The sequence below is a fragment of the Topomyia yanbarensis genome, chromosome 3 (assembly GCF_030247195.1).
Source record: "Topomyia yanbarensis strain Yona2022 chromosome 3, ASM3024719v1, whole genome shotgun sequence".
Lineage (NCBI taxonomy): Eukaryota > Metazoa > Arthropoda > Insecta > Diptera > Culicidae > Topomyia > Topomyia yanbarensis.
In genome coordinates, this window is record NC_080672.1 from 172,372,275 (window position 1) to 172,391,764 (window position 19,490).

The 19,490-nt window shown below is 42.0% G+C and overlaps 1 protein-coding gene across 2 annotated transcripts; it reads right to left on the reverse strand.

Moving 5' to 3' along the window:
- Positions 1–6,153: 6,153 nt before the first annotated feature.
- Positions 6,154–19,476, reverse strand: LOC131691581 (farnesol dehydrogenase-like). 2 transcript variants are annotated; one of them, XM_058978093.1, is made up of 4 exons: positions 19,335–19,476; positions 6,644–7,247; positions 6,429–6,575; positions 6,154–6,362 (listed from the first exon to the last, which is right to left on the reverse strand). In XM_058978093.1, exons 2-4 carry the CDS (start codon positions 7,235–7,237, stop codon positions 6,321–6,323), a joined length of 783 nt encoding a protein of 260 aa, XP_058834076.1. In that variant the 5' UTR covers positions 7,238–7,247; positions 19,335–19,476; the 3' UTR covers positions 6,154–6,320. The 2 variants fall into 2 exon arrangements, with proteins under 2 accessions (XP_058834076.1, XP_058834077.1); XM_058978094.1 differs by lacking the exon at positions 19,335–19,476 and adding an exon at positions 18,714–18,865.
- Positions 19,477–19,490: the final 14 nt, after the last annotated feature.

Below are 19,490 nucleotides of genomic sequence, written 5' to 3' on the forward strand. Positions count from 1 at the left end.
CTGATTAGTTCATTTACTGCATTTTATTCATATCATTCATTTAAATTAGCGGATAACGGATAGCGGATAGTGATAGCGGCTAGATCAAAAGGTGAATTGAAGTTAAATCTTTGCCGTATCGGTTAAAATAATACCGGTCAAAAAACCCTGAGTATTTTTTTTAAATAATTAGCGGACAGAGGACAGTAGATAGCGAATGGCGAATAGCGGATAGCGGATAGCAGATAGCGACAGCTATAGCGGATAGCATATAGCAAATAGCGGAGAGCAGATAGCGGATGGTGAATAGCGAATAGTGGATAGCATATAGCGACAGCGATAGCGGATAGCATATAGCGTATAGCGGATATCGGATATCGGATGGCGGATAGCTGATAGCGGATATCAGATAGTATTGAGGGTGAACCAGGTGATAGGGTGAGCATCCAAGTCAGCCACATGGTATGTTAGAGGCTAGCACAAAAGTAAGCCTAGCAAGGAATGAAAAAGGTGAGCACAAAAATCAGCCTCATGTGGAGTGTTAGAGAGTGAATCAAGGTGCGATAGAGAGTAAGTAAGCCTCATACAGGACCTATGAACGCGTGAGCGAGTGTGAATGAGTACATCAAGTACAGCCATCCCCCCAGAAGTAATACCGAGAGGTAGTTCCTGGGGGAATAATGGCGGAGCCTAATGGAGTTTAGTCGGTATTAATGGCTGCGTCACCATTAGAGCCCGACACACCCCCAGTACACCCTGTGTGGTAGCTTGGCATCTACTGCCCATGATCGCATACTTGTCCCGTTTTCTATGGGATTTCCTATCTTAATGGGACTGATATGCGATCATAGGTAGTCTACTAATAACACGTGTACTGGGCTAGTACGTAAATGTATTCTCTATTGGAAAAAAGAATTAAAGGGTTGTGTACAAGACACGACCACGATGACATTAAAAATGCGATCATTTTTGTGAGGCAGCCATATTATTCGTGGATACATCCTGTATCCTCTACGGAATCTACTACACAATTGTTTTGATTATTTCCCAACAAATCGCGCAAAAATCTGTTTGTTCTGTACAGCACCGCGCAAATAATTGACGTTGGAAAACAAATCGGCAACTTCTGTTGGCAAACACTTAGAAACGATCGAAGCATTTGGCTTCCGTCCAATTCAGGAGCGGATCCAGAAACAAATTTCGGAGGGGGTCTGAAATTTCGAATTTGAAATGTTCATTGTACAATACGTAATATGTGATACCCTTATTGAACTAAAATCAGTTTTGGTAGTCGAATCTGGTTTGGAATGATTTTGAATTTAAAACGAATTTAAAATAGAAACTATTTTAAAATTTCTCAAGAACTTAAAAATATTGGGGGGGGGGGTGGTCCAAACCCCCAGGACCCTCTCCCTGGATCCGCCACTGGTCCAATTGGTCAGTTTATTTGTTTTATCGTACAACTGAAACTGAAAACATTTTCCTATAGACAATTCGATTTACCTATCTCAGATGTGGTTCATCGTCAAAAAGGCGATGCTAACAAGTAAACCACCAATCAAAGCACGGCTAATTAATGCTTTTACAAAATCATTTCTATCAAAATTTACGGTAATCGTATCCTCTACGGAATCTGCTACACAATTGTTATGATTATTTCCCAAACCACGCAAGAAGCTGTTTATTCCGTACAGTACAGCGGCAATTATTGGCCGTTTGTTTATGAGAATCGTCCGTACACTACTCGTCGACCATCAAGTATCGAATGATAAGGCAAAAAGGAAATGCAGCACATATATTTATAACTTTTCCTTGCTTGATTGACCTCTTAATTCTCTGTATTGACGGCTCTGCTCGGAATAGCAGCCTCGTGTTTGCACATTTCCCCCTTTTTCGTGAATTTTTTCAATTTCAATTCAACCGATTTTCAATAGAATACTTATATAGTACATCAAACTTATTAGCAACTATATTCAAGTCAGGTGTTTCTGAATCGATTGGTGTATAAATTATTGAAATCCATCAACTAATTGCGAAGTTATAACTGTACGAACCTTACATAGTTTCGTTACATAGGAGATTTTCAAAATTTTGAATGACACGCAGCCCCAGATAGTGGAGTAAGACATTTTTAATGTCAAAAGATAGCAGATAGCAGATAGCAGCTAGCGGATAGCTAATAGCGGATAGCAGATAGCGATAGCGATAGCGGAGAGCGTATAGTGGATAGCGGATGGCGGCTAGAACAAAAAGGGAACTGAAGTCAAAACTTTGCCGTATCGGTTCAAATTACAACTGTTAGAAAAAACCTTACGTTATTTTTTTAAAGTAATTTTTGTGTGATGAATTCTTTTTTGGGTCTAAAAATATGTTAGAATTTTATTTTATTTCTTATTAGGGTGGCTCAAAAGTGAGTATTTTGTCTTTACGAGTGTAAGTGGATAGCGGATACTTGATAGTGGATGGCGAATAGCAGTTAGCTGATAGTCGATAGTGGATAGCGGATACCAATAGTGGATAGTGGATAGCAGATAGCGGATAGCGGATAGCGGATGGCGGGTAGTAGATGGCGGATAGCCTATAGCGGAAGGCGGATGGCGGAAAGCGGATAGCGGAAAGCGGATAGCATAAAGCGGATAGCCGATAGCAGATAGCGACAGCAGATAAAGCGGATAGCGGATAACGGATAGAGGATAGCGGAGAGCGGAAAGCCGATAGTCGAAAGTGGATAGCAGATAGCGGATAGCATATAGCGGATAGCATAAAATGGATAGCCGATAGCAGATAGCAACAGCGATAGCGGATAGGATATAGCGGATACGGATAGCAGATAGCGGATACTGGATAGCGTATAGCGGATAGTCGAATGTGGATAGCGGACAGCGGGTAGCGAGTAGCGGATAGCGGATAGCGGGTAGCGGATATCACATAGCGGATACGGATAACGGATAACGAATAGCAGATTCCGGATAGCGGTTAGCGGATGGCGGATAGCGGATAGATGATAGCGATAGCGATAACAGCTAGAACAAAAGGTAAACTGAAGCCAAACTTTAAAGTATCGGTTCAAATATTACATGTCAAAAACCCTGTGTCATTTTAGTTAAGCTTTGTTTTCTTGTAATTTATTTTATTAATTGTATTGTATTGTTTATTGTATTGTATTTTGCTTATTTTATTCGTTTTGTTGATTTAATTTATTCTTATTTTTATATCATGTTTTGTTTGATTCATTTTTGATCTACTTGATTTATTTCATTTTAGTGAATTCATTCATTTTATTCGATTATTTCTTTTCATTCATTCTATTAATATTATTGATTTCATTTATTTTATTCATTTTATTTATTTTTTTAAGCTTTGTTCATTTCATTTGTTTTATTCATTCTATTAATTTAACTGCCTTTGTTAAATTTATTCCTTTTTCCTGTTCACACGTTTTATTCAGTTTTAATAATTTTATTGATTATTGAATTCCTTTTATATATTTCATCCAATTTGTTGGTTTGAATCAATTTAATGTATTTTATTAATTTTATATTTTTATTTTGACTAACTTTTACTCAGTGAGCTAAACTAATTTGATTTATTTATTCTATTGATTTGATTTAAATTAATCATTCTACTAATTTTATGAATTATGAATAACTTTTCATCAATTTATTGCTTTAATAATTTTTAAATTTCATTTGTTTTGTTGATTTTCTATAACTTATTCAGGTTATTCGAAGTATTATTAGAAACTGTGTTCGGATGCCTACTTCGCAGGAGTTCTCTATTTGGATGCCTACTTCGCAGGAGTTCTGCAAACTAATGAATGACCCAAAAGTGATATGTGTTAGAAATGTCTCATCTTACTATTAGTTGGTTTAAGTAGGTTTATTGTATGTCAGCGTTGTTAACAGAATTATTCAAACATTAGACATTCAACCAATTCCTAATATGAGCTTTACCAATGCTCTTCGCTAATAAAAATTCTCACAAACGTTGCCATTAGAAGTACGTTCGCGAGCAAAGATTAGGCCGATTTACACTCTCGGTGAAAATGAACGTGAACTCGATGCGCGCCAAATTGTTTTTTTTTTCAATATCTCAGTGTATAGAAATTGATGCAAATTGAACTACACGATAGTACATTAATATACTTAGCGAATACAGGCACAATTATTCGATATAATTGAATCAATACAATATTCTCCGATCATTTTAAATATTCTACGGTGAAATATGTTCGCAGTGGATATTTCACTTGTTCACTGGGAGTGTAAAAGCGACGATCGACGGAATTGATGCGGAGAACCTTCACCTTCGAATACCAGATTGTATTCTGAGAAACTTTAAACTGCCAGTTGAGTGTAAAAACATTTTTTGCTGCTGAAACTGTTCACGACGTCGTCCACCATGAACAATGGAAGGTATTCAACACTTGTTCACGTTCATTTCCACGGGGAGTCTAAATAGTGCTTTTCTCAGAGTACAATCTGGTATTCGGAGGCGAACGTTTACCGTGAACAGCGTTGACATTTGTATTCACCACTCCGCATCGATTCCATCCATCTTCGCGTTTACAATCCTGGTGAACAAGTGAAATATCCACAGCGAACATATTTCACTGTGGAATATTTAAAATGATTGGGGAATATGAATATTATTGCATTGATTCAGTTATATCTAATAATTGTGCATGGATATTCTCAAGGTATATCATTTAAATCGTATATGTAGTTCCATTTTCATCAATTTCTATGCGCTAAAAAGTGAGATATAAGAAAAAAATAATTTGACGCGCATCAAGTTTATGTTTATTTCACCGAGGGTGTAAATGGGCCTTTATCAGTGAGCACACTATGGACTATTTTGAGATCAACAGTTAGCGGCTGCCGTAGCTTGTTTTTTGGCAACACAATCGAATATTTGGCTTAATAATTTTTATCTACAGGAATTCATTGGGCATATTTTTTATTTAATTCTGTTAAATCCTGTACATTTAAATGCAGTTTGCTACCAACATGGAAACAATTGTCCTTTCTATTCCCGTTAAAAAAAATGGCGCCTAATTATTTCGTGAGGAAAACAAAATATTTTGCACTGCAAAAACCGGTTGAGGTTAGGTATTTTGTGAGGCAAACAAACCAAAATCCTTTGGCTATTGCTTATTAAGAGCTTTGTCGTATTCAAATAACTAGCTACAAATGATGGATCCGCATAAATAACGGCATGATTTGGAAATCTTCATAAAAATCGTATACAAAAGATTTCAGTATGTATTGGAACTTTGTTTCTAGCAGATGTTTGGAAAGCCGATATTTTATCTTTAAACTTTTGCACCCCTCCCGATTTTTTCTGGCTTCGAGCTTAATTTAATATTAAACAATTCGAAATTAACTAGCTTCAAGAATTTTGAAATGTGAAACAAATAGAATTGACATCTTCAAACAATCGTAAGAGGCAAAGGAATTTTTTGCACAAGCTAATACAGTTCCTCAAGAAAACAGACTGTGTGGCATGATACGACTTTGTCAAAAGCCAAAAATTATTTTAACCTAGATTCTCTGTTTAACGAATAACATATTAATTAGTTTTTACTGCCAAATGTGCAATGTGATTCACACGTTAGTCATTAGTTGCATATACCGGAAGAATGCGAACACCCGGGTCAGTTAAGTGTTTGCGAATGAGCAAGAAAGTTTGTTTTGAGTTATCATTCACACGAATTCATGAATTTCAAATTTCAAATCACGAAAAATAATTAAGATTTGTTCGAGTCTTTGATGTCTAGCACTCTAGTAGATTAGGAGACGGAAATGTAGTAAGTGTAGTATGTTACACTCGATTCCAGGACATTAACTTATTCAAGAATAGCTGATGAATTGACCAGTTTTCATTTTTTAAACACAGTGCACGTTCTTTCAGCCAATCGGAAACATTAAATTTTTAACACTAGAAAAACACTTTATATGTCTAATGGGCTGTATCTCACATATCATACACTTTCTTTACTTTCATAGTGACCCATTTCGCTCTATTTTTATTTGAGCAGTTTTCATTAGATTACTACCCTAACCGTGTAGCTTCTAATCACGAGCAGAATATTTATAACAACTGTTTCGACTTCCGAGCTTCTGCCGATCTACGGTTCAGTTGCACGAATATCTTCGCACATGAAACACGTCATTACTTTTAGCAGAGTGATTTTTCTTTTATTGCAGTATAAAAATAAAATATAAAATAAATATAAATGGCATTCGAAACCATACTCCTCCGGTGATGCTTTTTGTGATGAATGTTAGAATCGTACAAAACGAATTTTGTCATAGTTTAATGAATGTGGTTTCTTTAAATTAAAGAAACTCTCCCATCGGTTTGATGAGCAGTTCGTGTATCTGTAATAGGCAAAGGAAACATGATAAATGATTTGATTTCAGTTTAATGTTGATGTCGTCCTATACTTGAACATGATCTGGCGTCGTTATGGCATACAATACAGCCTCCGCGACGTCTTCGGGCTTAAGTTTTGGCATGTATTTTACGAGTTCATTATCGTTAGAGGTATGATTAGCAACGATGTCTCCTTCCACCAGCCCTGGACTGATACTCTGAAATTTAAGGTATACCACTTGATACAACCACTCGGGTTTAGGCATATTTAAAACCTAATACTCACCGATACTTTGATTTGGCTTTCCAAAAAGACTAGCTCCTGTCGAATGCATTCGGTAATAGCAGTAACTGCATATTTTGAAGCCGGATACATGCCATTGAGTGGCCTTGTTCCGGGCACAGCCTGATGAACTTTATGTCCAAATATACTGTTGATATTGATTATGTGACCATGGACATCCCGCTCCTTCATCGACTTGACCGCCTCACGGGTGCACAGACAAAGACCTATGATGTTGGTCTCCATAGTCGTGTACAAATCTTTTGTATTATTTTTCTCTGTCAATAGGCACTTTGTGATTACGCCAGCGTTGTTCACCAGTAAATCAACTCCTCCGTAGGTTCCTTCAATCCATCCGAAGGCATGCTTCACGTCGGACTCTTCCGTAATATCACACTCAACGCAGTTTAGGTTTCCAGCCACGTCGAACAGGCTGGCACGCAGTTTTTCCACCTTGTCCCTTCTCCGAGCTAATGCGCAAACGATCATTCCTGCTTTGACTAGTTCTTTTGAAATAGCTGCGCCGATGGCACCACTAGCACCCGTTACTACGGCAACCTTGCCTTCCCATCGTTTCATTCGTTCGGCTATATTCATGATCGGATTACTGAAAAGGAAACAAAGAACAGGGGTTTGTTATTTTGTTACCTTTATTTCGTCACAGTCATCCCAATTGACTGCATCTAGGTATAATTGTTCAATTAGTGTTTTGCAAGCCTTTCTGTTTTTGAACTCTATGTATAGTATTTATTCGATATATTGTAGTTCCCTTCAGTGGTCGTTATTATCGTTCATGTACGCGTATTTTATGAACAATCTGATATGAAGAAAAGAACCTTTTTTCTTGATTAAGAACATTTCGTGCTATCATAACGATTAGTCCATATCTATATTATCACTCGGTGATTTTCAACGAAATAAAAATATCGTCTAGAAGAAATAACGAAATCGGTTTGAATACTGTTGCAATAAATAGTGATCCTGTCAATTACGCAGAGAAGATTAGTTTTTAAGGCAATATTCCTACGGCCGGATATTTGGAATTCAAATTGCCTTTGTTTAGAAAACATAGGATACTCTCGGTAGCTTGGTACTCAGAGTTTAAAAACTTCAAAAACTAAATAAAATCTTTTCTTTTTCGAGTGATCGTGTACTCGAAGTTTAACTGAAAAATTACTTAATGAAATATGCTTTACAGGTCGCATCGCTTGTTTGAAGCGAATCCTACACATTATACCCTTTCAAACCACCAACTCTGCGATACCTATGGAAGAGTCTGATGAAGTAGGAGTAGTACGTGAGACATCAACTCTTCCCGTCTATCTTATCCTTTATCCTTCCCCGTGAATGATGGAGATGGGTGCGGCCGGCAATGGTGGCTACCATGTTACTGAGGTTTTAATATGGGTCGGATTGATATGAATTCCGATTTACCTAAACAACTGTAATTAAATAATCAGCAGTTTAACAACATGAAATCAGTGTGCAACACATCGCAACACAATATGTAAAAAATTATCGATGTTCAAAAAATCGCCGTGTCTACTAATACAACAGCGATTGTACAAAAATAAATAAAAGACAGATTATTGCAAAATGGGCAACTTGACAAAACACGATATTTGTCAAAACAACTGAATTTCCAAATTGTTTATTGTCGTGATACGTATCAGAGTTGAATGATATTTGAAAAAAGAATAAGAACTACTCGTTGGCAATCTATATGAGAAACGTCACGGGTTTACAAATTATTTCACTTCGGTCTGGTGCTGACACATTTTTTACACGAGTAAAAAAAAATGGCAAGACTACTCGAGCTAATCAGATCTCTTTTGAATTGTTAAGGTTAAACTAAAAAAGCCCCAAAAAGCGGCCACCTTTGAAAATGAAAAGAGCAGTTTTTATCGCTACCCTTAAATGACCTTCATGAAAATCATTCAATGCATTCCGGGAATTGTTGAAATACTACTGCTTGATTTTCAAAAAGAATTTGTCAATGGTATGCAGAAAAAATAGTTTATTTCCATTTTCAAGGCGGGTTTTGATTTCATGTTTAATTTTGTAGGTTGTTCACCTCTTTAGAAGAGAAATAGGATTAGCGATTGAGCCCAAATACATTGATCATAGTTGGCAAATTTGTTAACTAGTCTTGCTATAATGGGTTTAACCAGAGTATTGAAATATATATCGTTAAAAATACACTTTTCCGAGTGTCTCTTTTTTACTAATCCGTCCTCCCTGTCGGCTGTTTGTTGGCTTCTGAATTCACCGTCTAAATGATTTGTATTCCTTCAAATTATAACGTCGAAATTCATATCAGTAATGGCACATAACACAATGCTTAGTTTGTTCGTAGAGGGAATGGCTTAAGAATCAGATTCTAGAAAACGTATAAATTTTTTGCATTTAAATTCAAAGTTCATCTTTACTTGTTCTTTTGACTGTGTACTGGAAGAAAACTTTGTCAAAAATACATAAAACGTACGCCAAAATAATAATAAAGGCTTGCTCAGCTTTTGTTGGGAAAGAAGCGATGATATATCGTTGTACAGCAACCATTTCTATACCACCATCGTTTTATGCGACGGATAGTTATCATGGACAAAACAAAAACTTCTATAGACAAATACTGAATTTTTTGGTTCTTCGCGTAAGTGCCAATACCTTATTTAAGACTTTTGATGGTACCCAACGGGGAAAACAGATAAAAATGGTGAGTGAAACGAAAACAATTATGTGAAAGTCCGATCGGTAATGAGCGAAAATTAGACTCTAGACGATAATAAAAAACCTCGATCTCCATATCCAGCGGGGAAATTAAATAGATCAAATGTGTTGGATGGCAGCTGGGGTCGTGTGTGATTTCACTTTAGAGGCAGGGTACGATCACTGTCGCCAATGCGATAATTATGTGTTTTTTCCTGGGACGTTAGCATAGCCCAGGTTTGTGCATTGGGCCGGAATCCCAAGGGTTACAGGTTCGAAAGCTGCCCTGCGGGGGATTTTTTTTTCGCTTGGATCTAATGATTAGCATGAAATCCGTCGTAACAGCCCCCGAATGCGAACAGATGGCGTTACTGGAGAGAGCCGAAAAGACACCAAAGACCATGGAGATAGCGAAAGTAGAAGCCTATGAGAAGCCGAAGTGGTAACTCTGTGAAAAGAGTAACATCAGCAGAGGATATAAGGCTGTGCCACGAAGGTTTCGGTAGAACATTCCGTAATCCATCACCGACATAATATTCTTCAGTCCGTCGCTGAATTGGCGAGTTAGTGAACAGTACGCACATAGCGACCACCAGACGATCGACTGGTTGAACGTCGTAGTTGCACTGTAACGCGAAGAGTGAGGACTACCGAGCGGAAAAAGAAAATGAAGGACTTCGACAAGGACTGTTTTGTGGAAGCACTTCGTGCTGACGGCCTCGCTCCACTTTCGAACGCCGATGATTTGTAGGATACATTAGCGAGGGCGGGTGACGTAACAATGTCGAGGTAAATAGAGCCGGCGTCCAGCGTATTGGTGGGACGGAAGGCTCAGCATCCTTCGTGGTGCCTGCCTAAAATCCATAACATGCGTTCAGAGAGCAAGATCCGAGGTAGTCCAAGAAGAGTGTAAGATGGCATTGCAGGCAGCTAGGGCGCTTTTTAAATGCGAGATAGTGTTTAGTAAGTCCACCTGCTACAAGGAGGTACGCAGAGAAGTAAACGCCAATCCCTGGGGCGCAACGCTTACCGTATCGGTCCAAGATCAAAGCACCAACGACGCCAGCTGACAAATTGAAAATTATCGTGGAAGGTCTTTTACCGAAGCACGATCGAACCGCATGGTCGCCTAAGCTATACGTAGAAGCAAACGGTAGAAATGCTGTTGACAATCGAGTTTCCAGCGACGAGCTCCTTATAGTGACGAAAGGGCTGAAAGCAAGAAAAACTCCCGGTCTGGACGGTATTCTCAACCCGGCACTGAAGATCACGATCCTGGTGTTTCCGGACATGTTCAGTATAGTTCTACAGAAATGCCTGATTACTTCCCGGATAGTTGAAAAATCCAGAAGCTGGTGGTGCTGCCAAACCATGGAAACCAGCAGGAGATCCAGCATCGTATCGGCCTATATGTCTTCTGAATACTCTTGGTAAACTTCTGGAAAGGGTCAACCTTAACAGGCTGACGAACTACTCTAAAAGTGAGAACGGAATATCGCAGAGGCAGTTTGGATTCCGAAAAGGGATCTCGGCGGCGGACGCTATCCGCACCGTCATCACGAGCGTGGAGAAAGCATTGAAGTAAAGCAGAAGGGGTAATCGCTACTGTGCCGTAGTACGATCAACGTGAAGCACGCGTTCAATAGCGACAGATGGGTGGTTATCGCCTTAGTGCTGCAGAGGAAGCCGGTCCCGGACTATTTGTGCATGGTTCTAAAAAGTTACTTTCAGAACCGAGTACTGGTCTATGGGACAAACAGGGTCGATGTCGATTGGGGTCACGGCTGAAGTACCTTAGGGCTCCATACTCGGTCCAATGATCTGGAAAGGAGAGTCAAGATCATCGGCTTTGCAGATGACGACAACAGGCGAGACCCTCTAGCAAGTGGAGATGTTGAGACAATTGGCATAGTGGAAACCTGTATGGCTGATGTCAAGTTGTAGCTGGCTCACCACAAGACGGATGTAGTACTGGCCAACAACCGAAAAAAATCCAGCGTGTCGTGATCGGCGTCGGTGGATACTCAATTCCATCGATATGTGCGCTGAGGCACCTCAGTGTGATAGTCGATAAACGGTTAAATTACACCAGCCATGTCGACTATTTATGCAAGAAGCAGTGGCGTAGTAAGAAAATTTTTCGGCGGTGGGGGGGATATGAATTTTTTTTTGTATATATATGAAAAAATGTTCAAAAACATTCTGAGCAGGAAAAAATGTTCAAAACCAACAACTCAGGGAACGTGTGTGGGTATTCAAGGTAGGAAAGCTAGCTGTTGGCATAGAATTAATGCTCTTCCCCTACGATGACAATCTGGGCGGCAAACTTCAGACTGTTTAATTTACTGAGCCCTTCAGTTCCCTTGTGCAATTCAGTACCACTTCCTCGTTGAGCTTCCGACTGGTTCGCGAACTACTCGGTCTAGTCCCCGACGATAGATCTAGCCTACTCCAATGAAAAGTTCCCTGGCGAGAGAAGTTCGAAAGCGAGCCAATCAGCCAGGTACTGCGGTCAATTCGGCGATTCCGGTAGAGTAGAGCATCCGGTTTGCTGGAGCCCCGGCGCGGCTGGTGGTGTATCGTCGCGATCTACGTGGTCTCGTTCCCGGCGGTGAATCTGACTGTACGCGGACGGAGTGGTCCCAGACGAAAGAAGTTCTCCCGATACCGATTCTTATTTGGTTTCAGTACTACAACTTCTTGAGCCCTTTGGCTCCGTGACCGGTACCATTTAGCACCGCAACTCCGTTAAGCCCTTTAGTTCTCTTCTTGGGCCATTTATCACTTCTTCTTTGATGATCCATTCAGCTCCTCGACTTGTTCGCGAACAACTCGGTCTATTCCCCGACGATGGACCTCGCCTACTCCGACAGAGAATTCCTCGGCGTTCTCCCGGAAGTTCTCCCGAGATCGAGATAATCAGCTAGGTGCCGAAGTCAGTTCGGCGATTCTGGTGAAGCAGAGTGTCCGGTGCACTGGTGCGCCGATGACCCGCGACTAGTGGTGTCTCATCGCTGTCTACTCAGTCTTGTCCCCAGCGACGAATCTAGCTACGCTAACGGAGGCTTCCCTGGCAAAAAAAGTTCTCCCAATATCGATTCTTCTTTGGTTTTCGCTATTTTTTTATCGGAACAACCGGTAGGGTGCCGTGGTCGGTCCGACGAATCCGCATGGAGCGTGACGTCCGGTTCGCTGGCGTTTCGACGACTCATACTCGCTGCTCTGTTGCAGTCTACTCGACTAGTTCTCGGCGGTGAATCTAGCTTATTCCTGCGGAGAGTTCCCTGGCGGTGATTGCTCTCCCGAAACCGTTGTTCGATGTCCATTCCGTTGTAAGACGGTCATGATCTACATCAGCGGCTCTCAACCTTTTTCGTACCACGGACTCCTTAGATATCACACTGGGTTGCTGCAGACCCCCATAGATAAACATCAATTTTTTATGCTATCAATATGTTATTTTCAATTTGTTAGGAAACATGACTTGAAATTTCAATATGCACTCGGAAAATATATCTTTCTTTGCGGACTCCCAGCAATGACTTCGCGGCCCCCTAGGGGTCATATCCTCCGTCAGGGTAATGCAGATAGGGATCATCTCGGCGACAAGGCATACTGCCTCCGGTATGCAATCGCAACTCGTACGACCAGCAGTTGAAGCGTCCTGTTCAGCTTTTCGCGGTTTCATTGTCTCCGTCACCGACACCTCCATTTCTTCAAGTGTCTTACCGTTAGTGACACATCGTCTACGAAACCAACGATTTTCACTTTCCTGGGAAGCCGCAGTGTTACGACCCCATCGTACATCCCATTCCAAAGTGTTGGACAGAGAATGGAGCCATGAGGAAAGCCCGCTGTGACTCGCATTGCCTATTGCCGTTTGTTCGTCTGGTACAGCAGTGCTCTACTGTGGAAGTAGCTCTTCAAGATCTGGCTCATTCTTTTATGCCTCGCTGTGGCATTGGTCGATTCCATCCGGACCGGGGGTTTTCTTTGATTTTAGTCACATCGACGCTTCTTTCAGCTCGTCGTTAGTCACTTACCACTCGGCTGTGTTACCTCCTTCTTATTCGCCGTACGGTGTCGGTGACCAGGTAGTTGAATTGTGATTCGGGAAGAGACCCTCAACGATTATCTTTAGCTTACCCGGGTATATTTCAGCTGGTGTCGACGGACCCTCGTCTTCGTCATGACGACTCAGTACGCGTCCCCCAGGGATTGGCGTTTATTTCTCAGCACAGCTACTTATGGCAATTGGCTTGCTAAGCTTGATCTCCCGTTTTAAAGAGTCGAAACTTTGCTTGCGCTCCTCTCTTACTCTCCGATCTTACGCTCTGAGCCCGCCTTCTGGATCTAAGACAAGCAGCGTATAGCGTACTGAGTTACTCAGTTACCCCGTAAGCTGCACGCCGTCTACTGCTTGACCCTAGTTTTCGTGACATTGTAACGTCACAATCCTTCTTGTTAGATCAGCCGCTTCAACGTACTTGATTCCGTTGTTCGCCGAAGTCACTCAACAAAGAGGTTTTCGTTAAAGGCTTTCGTCTTCCACTTTAGCTTGCGGCTCGTAATTCTTCGTGCTGAAGCAGGGTTCCATTGGCCGATGCGGTAGCGAATCGCCTGGTGGTCTCTATGGGGACACTTCTCTCACACTCTCCAGTCCATGTTCACCGTCAGTCAAGGACTGCAGAATGTGGCGAAATTTCTCTCGGTACCGATATCCGTTTCGTGAACCAATAAGCTCCCAGCTCCTCGCTTCGCTGAGCTAGCCTCCACAACGTGCCGTCAGGTAGGTGTCGAGTCTGCAGCCAATTTTCACTACAAGGAAATAACTTTTGCAAATGAAACTTTGAGAATTTCATTTAAAATATTAGGCATATTTTTGTTTAACATATTGAATTTTTTCAAAATTCTCCAAATTATTTGATATTTGGGGGGGGGGAGGTTGTCTCCACCCCCTCCCCCCCGCTACTATGCCACTGGCAAGAAGACTGCGAGGACAACTAACGTATTGAAGGAGCAACATGCAAAACGAAGTCTCCTGGTAGGTGTCTCATCCTCAATATTGAGGTACGGCGAGCTGCTGCGCTGAATTCAAAGCGGAACCGGACGAAGTTGTCAAGCACGTTTTGCATAATGGCTGCTCGGCTCGCCAATGCGTACAGAGCGAAATCGTCGGAGGCGGTATGCATCATTGCCGGGATGATTTCCATCTGCATCACTCTGGCTGAAGACATGGAATGTTACCAGTGGAAGAATACATGAAATTCAGAAGGACTGGTCCGAGCGGACTCGTTGGATAAGTGGCAGCAAGAGTGGGACAACGTGGAGACAAGAAGATGAACCCACCGACTCATCCCAAATGTGTAGGTGTGTCATCCCAAATGTGTCGGGAAAAATTCTGCGGCCGGGGAACTCTCAGTCGGAGCAGACAAGATCTAGCGGGGACCAGTTGAATAGTACGCAATGCAGCTCTGGGTTTCGGGCGCTAGCGAATCGGACCTACCGAGTAGCTCGTGAGTAGGCTAGATCATCCGTCGTCGGGGACTAGATCGAGTAGACCGCGTCGAAAAACCAGCAGTGGGTCGTTGGGGTGCCAGTGAACCGAAAGCTACGCTCCAGCCGGAACCACTGAATAGATCCCATGTCATTTAGTATACAGTGGTCAGTTAAAGCCCCGGTCAGCATTTCGCAACGGAGTTTTGAAAAATGTATGAGATGTTTCGAAATCAGTGGGCACGGTTGTTATAGAAACACTTTCGCTTGGCGACACGTTTGTAGATTTCTCCAATCAATTAGCATTCAGCATTCAGACAAGGTAGATAGTTTTGACAATGCTTAGTTCTTCGATTTGGTTTCGGCACGTGATCACTAGCTTGGACCCTGATGTATCCGAGCTAAGGGCCTTAATTGCATCCTGACTATTATCGGAGCAGAAGTTTGTAACTTGGCCGGATAAACTGTTCGAACCCCATTTCACGACAATAGACATCAGCAACAGCAACTCACTTGTAACCACAGTCCATCAGAGAGCCGTCAGTGTAATAGGCCACTTGCGTTTGTTGTTGTCTCTACATATAGTCAGGCAACCACTCCTGTAAATAGGCGGCTCCAGCCGGCTGGCAAAGGAGGGGCACTCCTTTCTGACAAAATTTTTCTTATAGCTGAGGACATTGTCGGGTACGAGGAACGGAGACGACGGAACGATTGGTTCCACGAGGAGTGCTGAGCGGTTTTGGAGGAGAAGAATGCAGCGCGAGCGGTCATGCTGCAGCATGGAACCCGACAGAATGTGGAACGATACACACAGAAGCGGAGGCAGCAGATACGCCTCCTCCGGGAGAAAATAACGCAGCCTGGAAGAAGCGGAGTGCGAGGAAATGGAACTGCTGTGCTGTTCTCAAGATACACGAAGATACACGGAAGTTCCACCATAAGCTCAACGCATCCCGCAAAGGCTTCATGCCGCAAGCCGAAATATGTAGGGATAAGGACGGGAGCCTGCTGACGGACAACCATGAGGTGATCGAAAGGTAGAAGCAGCACTTCGACGAGCACCTGAACGGCGTGGAGAATGTAGGTACAGATGACCAAGGCAACAGAGGATTTGACTACGTCAGTGTAGTTGAGGACGGGAATGAACCAACTCCAACATTGAGGGAAGTTAAGGATTCCATACAACAGCTCAACAAAGCAGCTGGCAAAGATGGTATCTCAGCAGAACTCATCAAGTTGGGCCCGGAAAAGTTGATCACTTGTCTGCACCGGTTAGTAGTCAGGATCTGGGAAACCGAACAGCTACCGGAGGAGTGGAAAGAAGGGGTGATCTGTCCCACTCACAAGAAAGGCGACCATTTGAAGTGTGCGAACTTCCGAGCGATCACCATTTTGAATGCCGCCTACAAAGTGCTATCCCAGATCATCTTCCGTCATCTATCACCTAAAGTAAATGAGTTCGTGGGAAGTTATCAAGCCGGTTTCATCGATGGCTGGTCGACAACGGACTAGATCTTCACCGTACGGCAAATCCTCCAGAAATGCCGTGAGTACCAGGTCCCAACGCATCACCTGTTCATCGACTTCAAGGCGGCATACGACAGTATCGACCGCGTAGAGCTATGGAAAATCATGGACGAAAACAGCTTTCCCGGGAAGCTGACTCGACCGATCAAAGCAACGATGGACGGTGTATAAAACAGCGTATGGATTTCGGGTGAACTTTCCTTTCGAGTCTCGACGAGGACTGAGACAAGGTGATAGACTCTCGTGTCTACTATTCAACATCACTCTGAAAGGTGTGATGCGACGAGCCGGGCTCAACAGGCGGGGCACGATCTTCACGAAATCCAGCCAATTTGTATGCTTCGCGGACGGCATGGACATTATCGCCAGAACATTTGGAACGGTGGCAGACCTGTGCACCCGCCTGAAACGCGAAGCAGCGAAGGTCGGACTGGTGGTAAATGCGTCCAAAACAAAGTATATGCTGGTAGGCGGAACCGAAAACGACAGGATCCGGCTAGGAAACAGTGTTACGATCAACGAGGATACCTTCTAAATAATGGAGGATTTTGTCTACCTAGGATCCTTATTAACGGCTGACAATAACGTGAGCCGTGAAATCCGAAGACGCATCTTCAGTGGAAGTCGGGCCTATTATGGGTTCCAGAAGAAACTGCGGTCAACAAAGATTCATCTCCGCATCAAATGTACCATGTACAAAACGCTTATAAGACCGGTGGTTCTCTTCGGGCACGAGACTTGGGCCATGCTCGAGGAGGACCTGCAAGCGCTAGAGGAGTTTTCGAGCGACGGGTGCTAAGGACGATCTTCGGCTGTGTGCAGGAGAACGGTGTGTGGCGGCGAAGGATGAACCACGAGCTCGCTGCACTCTATGGCGAACCCAGTATCCAAAAGGTGGCCCAAACTGGAAGGATACGGTGGGCAGGGCATGTTGCAAGAATGCCGGACAACACACCTGCAAAAATGGTATTCGCTAATGATCCGGTTGGTACAAGAAGGAGAGGAGCGCAGAGAGTACGATGGGCGGACCAGGTGGAACGTAATTTGGCGAGTGTTGGGCGTAACCGACGTTGGTGAGCTGCAGCTACAAATCGAGTATTGTGAAGGCAAATTGTTGATTCAGTGTTATCATGAAATTGATGTTGAACTAAATAAATGAATGAATTTTGATGAAAATAGAGCGAATTTTACAGTGAAATATGAGATTTTTCGATTTTCATGAGGCCGACTTCCGAAACTCGAACATTTTTCCATTTTTTTGGTTCATCTTTGCAAATCTTATTGAATTTCCTGTGTTCGACAAGTTTTATCACGTGTTCGCCGCGGCGCTCCTCGGCGTAGGAATGGTTGGACGTCTACTCTTGGAACGCTCGTATGTATTTTTCGTACACAATAAATGCATAAATAAATTTTAACATTACACAAAAGATCTATTGTTGCCTTGCCTTCAAAATCGTAAAACAAAAAAACTTTCGGTTCGAGCACTTTACACCAGACGCTCCCCGTAACAACATCTTTCTCGTCCGTCACATTAACACCATATCTGGTTTTTATGGAGTTCATCTGAAAATCTTTCAATTTTGAGAGAATTTATTTAACCTGCTAGCCTCATTCAGACTAGAGACATTAGTGTATAGGTTTTACCAGCCAGCCAACTCTGCAGATCTAAGACATTCCTTATATGTACTACTAGCTGACCTGAAAACTGTGAAGTAATCACGAGGACGCCGGTTCCAAGCTCATCTCAAATCCTTCTTCATTCTTTCCAGCTTAACCCTTCCGCAAGTGGTGTCCCTAGTCGATTAAATAGTACCAAGCGGACAAGCTTCTCCGTAATAGAGATAGGCAAAACAATTCAGTTTGGAGAGTGAATCGTGTTCGATTCACTCACTAAACGGAATCGACTCTTTTGATCGATTCAGTGATTCGTTTCAGTGCTTTGACAAATGTTTAAGATTAAACGGGAAAAATGTATTAATTAGGCGTTTTGGGGAGGCAGGTAAGAGTTTCCGCGTGAAAAAAAACACTTTATTTGTGATTTTTTTAATCAATTTTAGTGAAGCGAATTGATCAAAACTTTTGTAGCTTATAATGTATCATTTCAATAGATTTATGTAATTTGTATATGCAAAAATATCGACATGCGACTCTGTGACGAAGCTTTTTGTAGAATGTCTCTGGAAATACACGATTTACGGTGTTAACTGTCATTCTATTTTTCTATATATGACATGCATTATATTCCTGCAGTTTGAAGTCCATAATTTTTTAACCCACAGATACTAATATTGCGGAAATCTATTGATCTGAAGAGATTGCTGCCTTAGCATGAGAAGTATAATACCGTTCCAGTGTTTTAGGTGGATTTAGCGTAGGCGAACTATGCCGAAACAGGCTTCCGTCGGCTCACTGGAAACAGTAAATATTTCGTTGAGAACAATATCAATCCACTAAATTTCTCTCAGCTTCGGCCCATCGAACGTTACAAGGCGCTTGTAAAAAGGATGTTTAAACCGACAGGTAAAGTTGCTGGAACAATTCACTAATATAACACAACATCAACACTTTCGATTGCAAATGTCCAGTTTACGGCGATAAACTATTCAGAAATGACTATTACACAAGATATGCATCTTTTGAAAAAAAAAAAAAAATTAGGACTCTGTGAGTTTTCTGCTGCTTAAAACATTTTAAAATGAATTGTGTCACAAATTAGATGTATCACGAATCATCACAAAATTACAGTCTCCCGCCGTTTGCATTGCACTTAACCGCTTTCATCTCTCTACTAAGGGTATTGCTTTGGAATACAAAATACACTAGCAATTGCCACACTTGTATCCATCACACTGCATTCAATTCTTTACTAGCTTTTTTACCACTTTTGTAAAAGGTACAACATTATTTGAACTATTTATATTCAACCTTTATCCTCCTAGCTTTTACTTTCACCACTTAGACTCACATGCTGTATCTTGGATAATTTATGATGTACAAGTGCCACGAAGGGGTACCGCTCCAATCGAGACACTATCTATCTGCTACTGACCCCACGGTACGGTCAGGACTAACAACAGTGAAATGGTTCAGTGAGTACGAGCCAAGTCCTATTTATACAGGA

Coding starts and splice junctions, on each gene's coding strand:
- LOC131691581 (XM_058978093.1), bottom strand. CDS start 7,237: ATGAATATAGCCGAACGAATGAAACGATGGGAAGGCAAGGTTGCCGTA. Junction 6,576..6,643: donor AAAGCCAAATCAAAGTATCG/GTGAGTATTAGG, acceptor CTTAAATTTCAG/AGTATCAGTCCAGGGCTGGT. Junction 6,363..6,428: donor CGACGCCAGATCATGTTCAA/GTATAGGACGAC, acceptor TGCCTATTACAG/ATACACGAACTGCTCATCAA.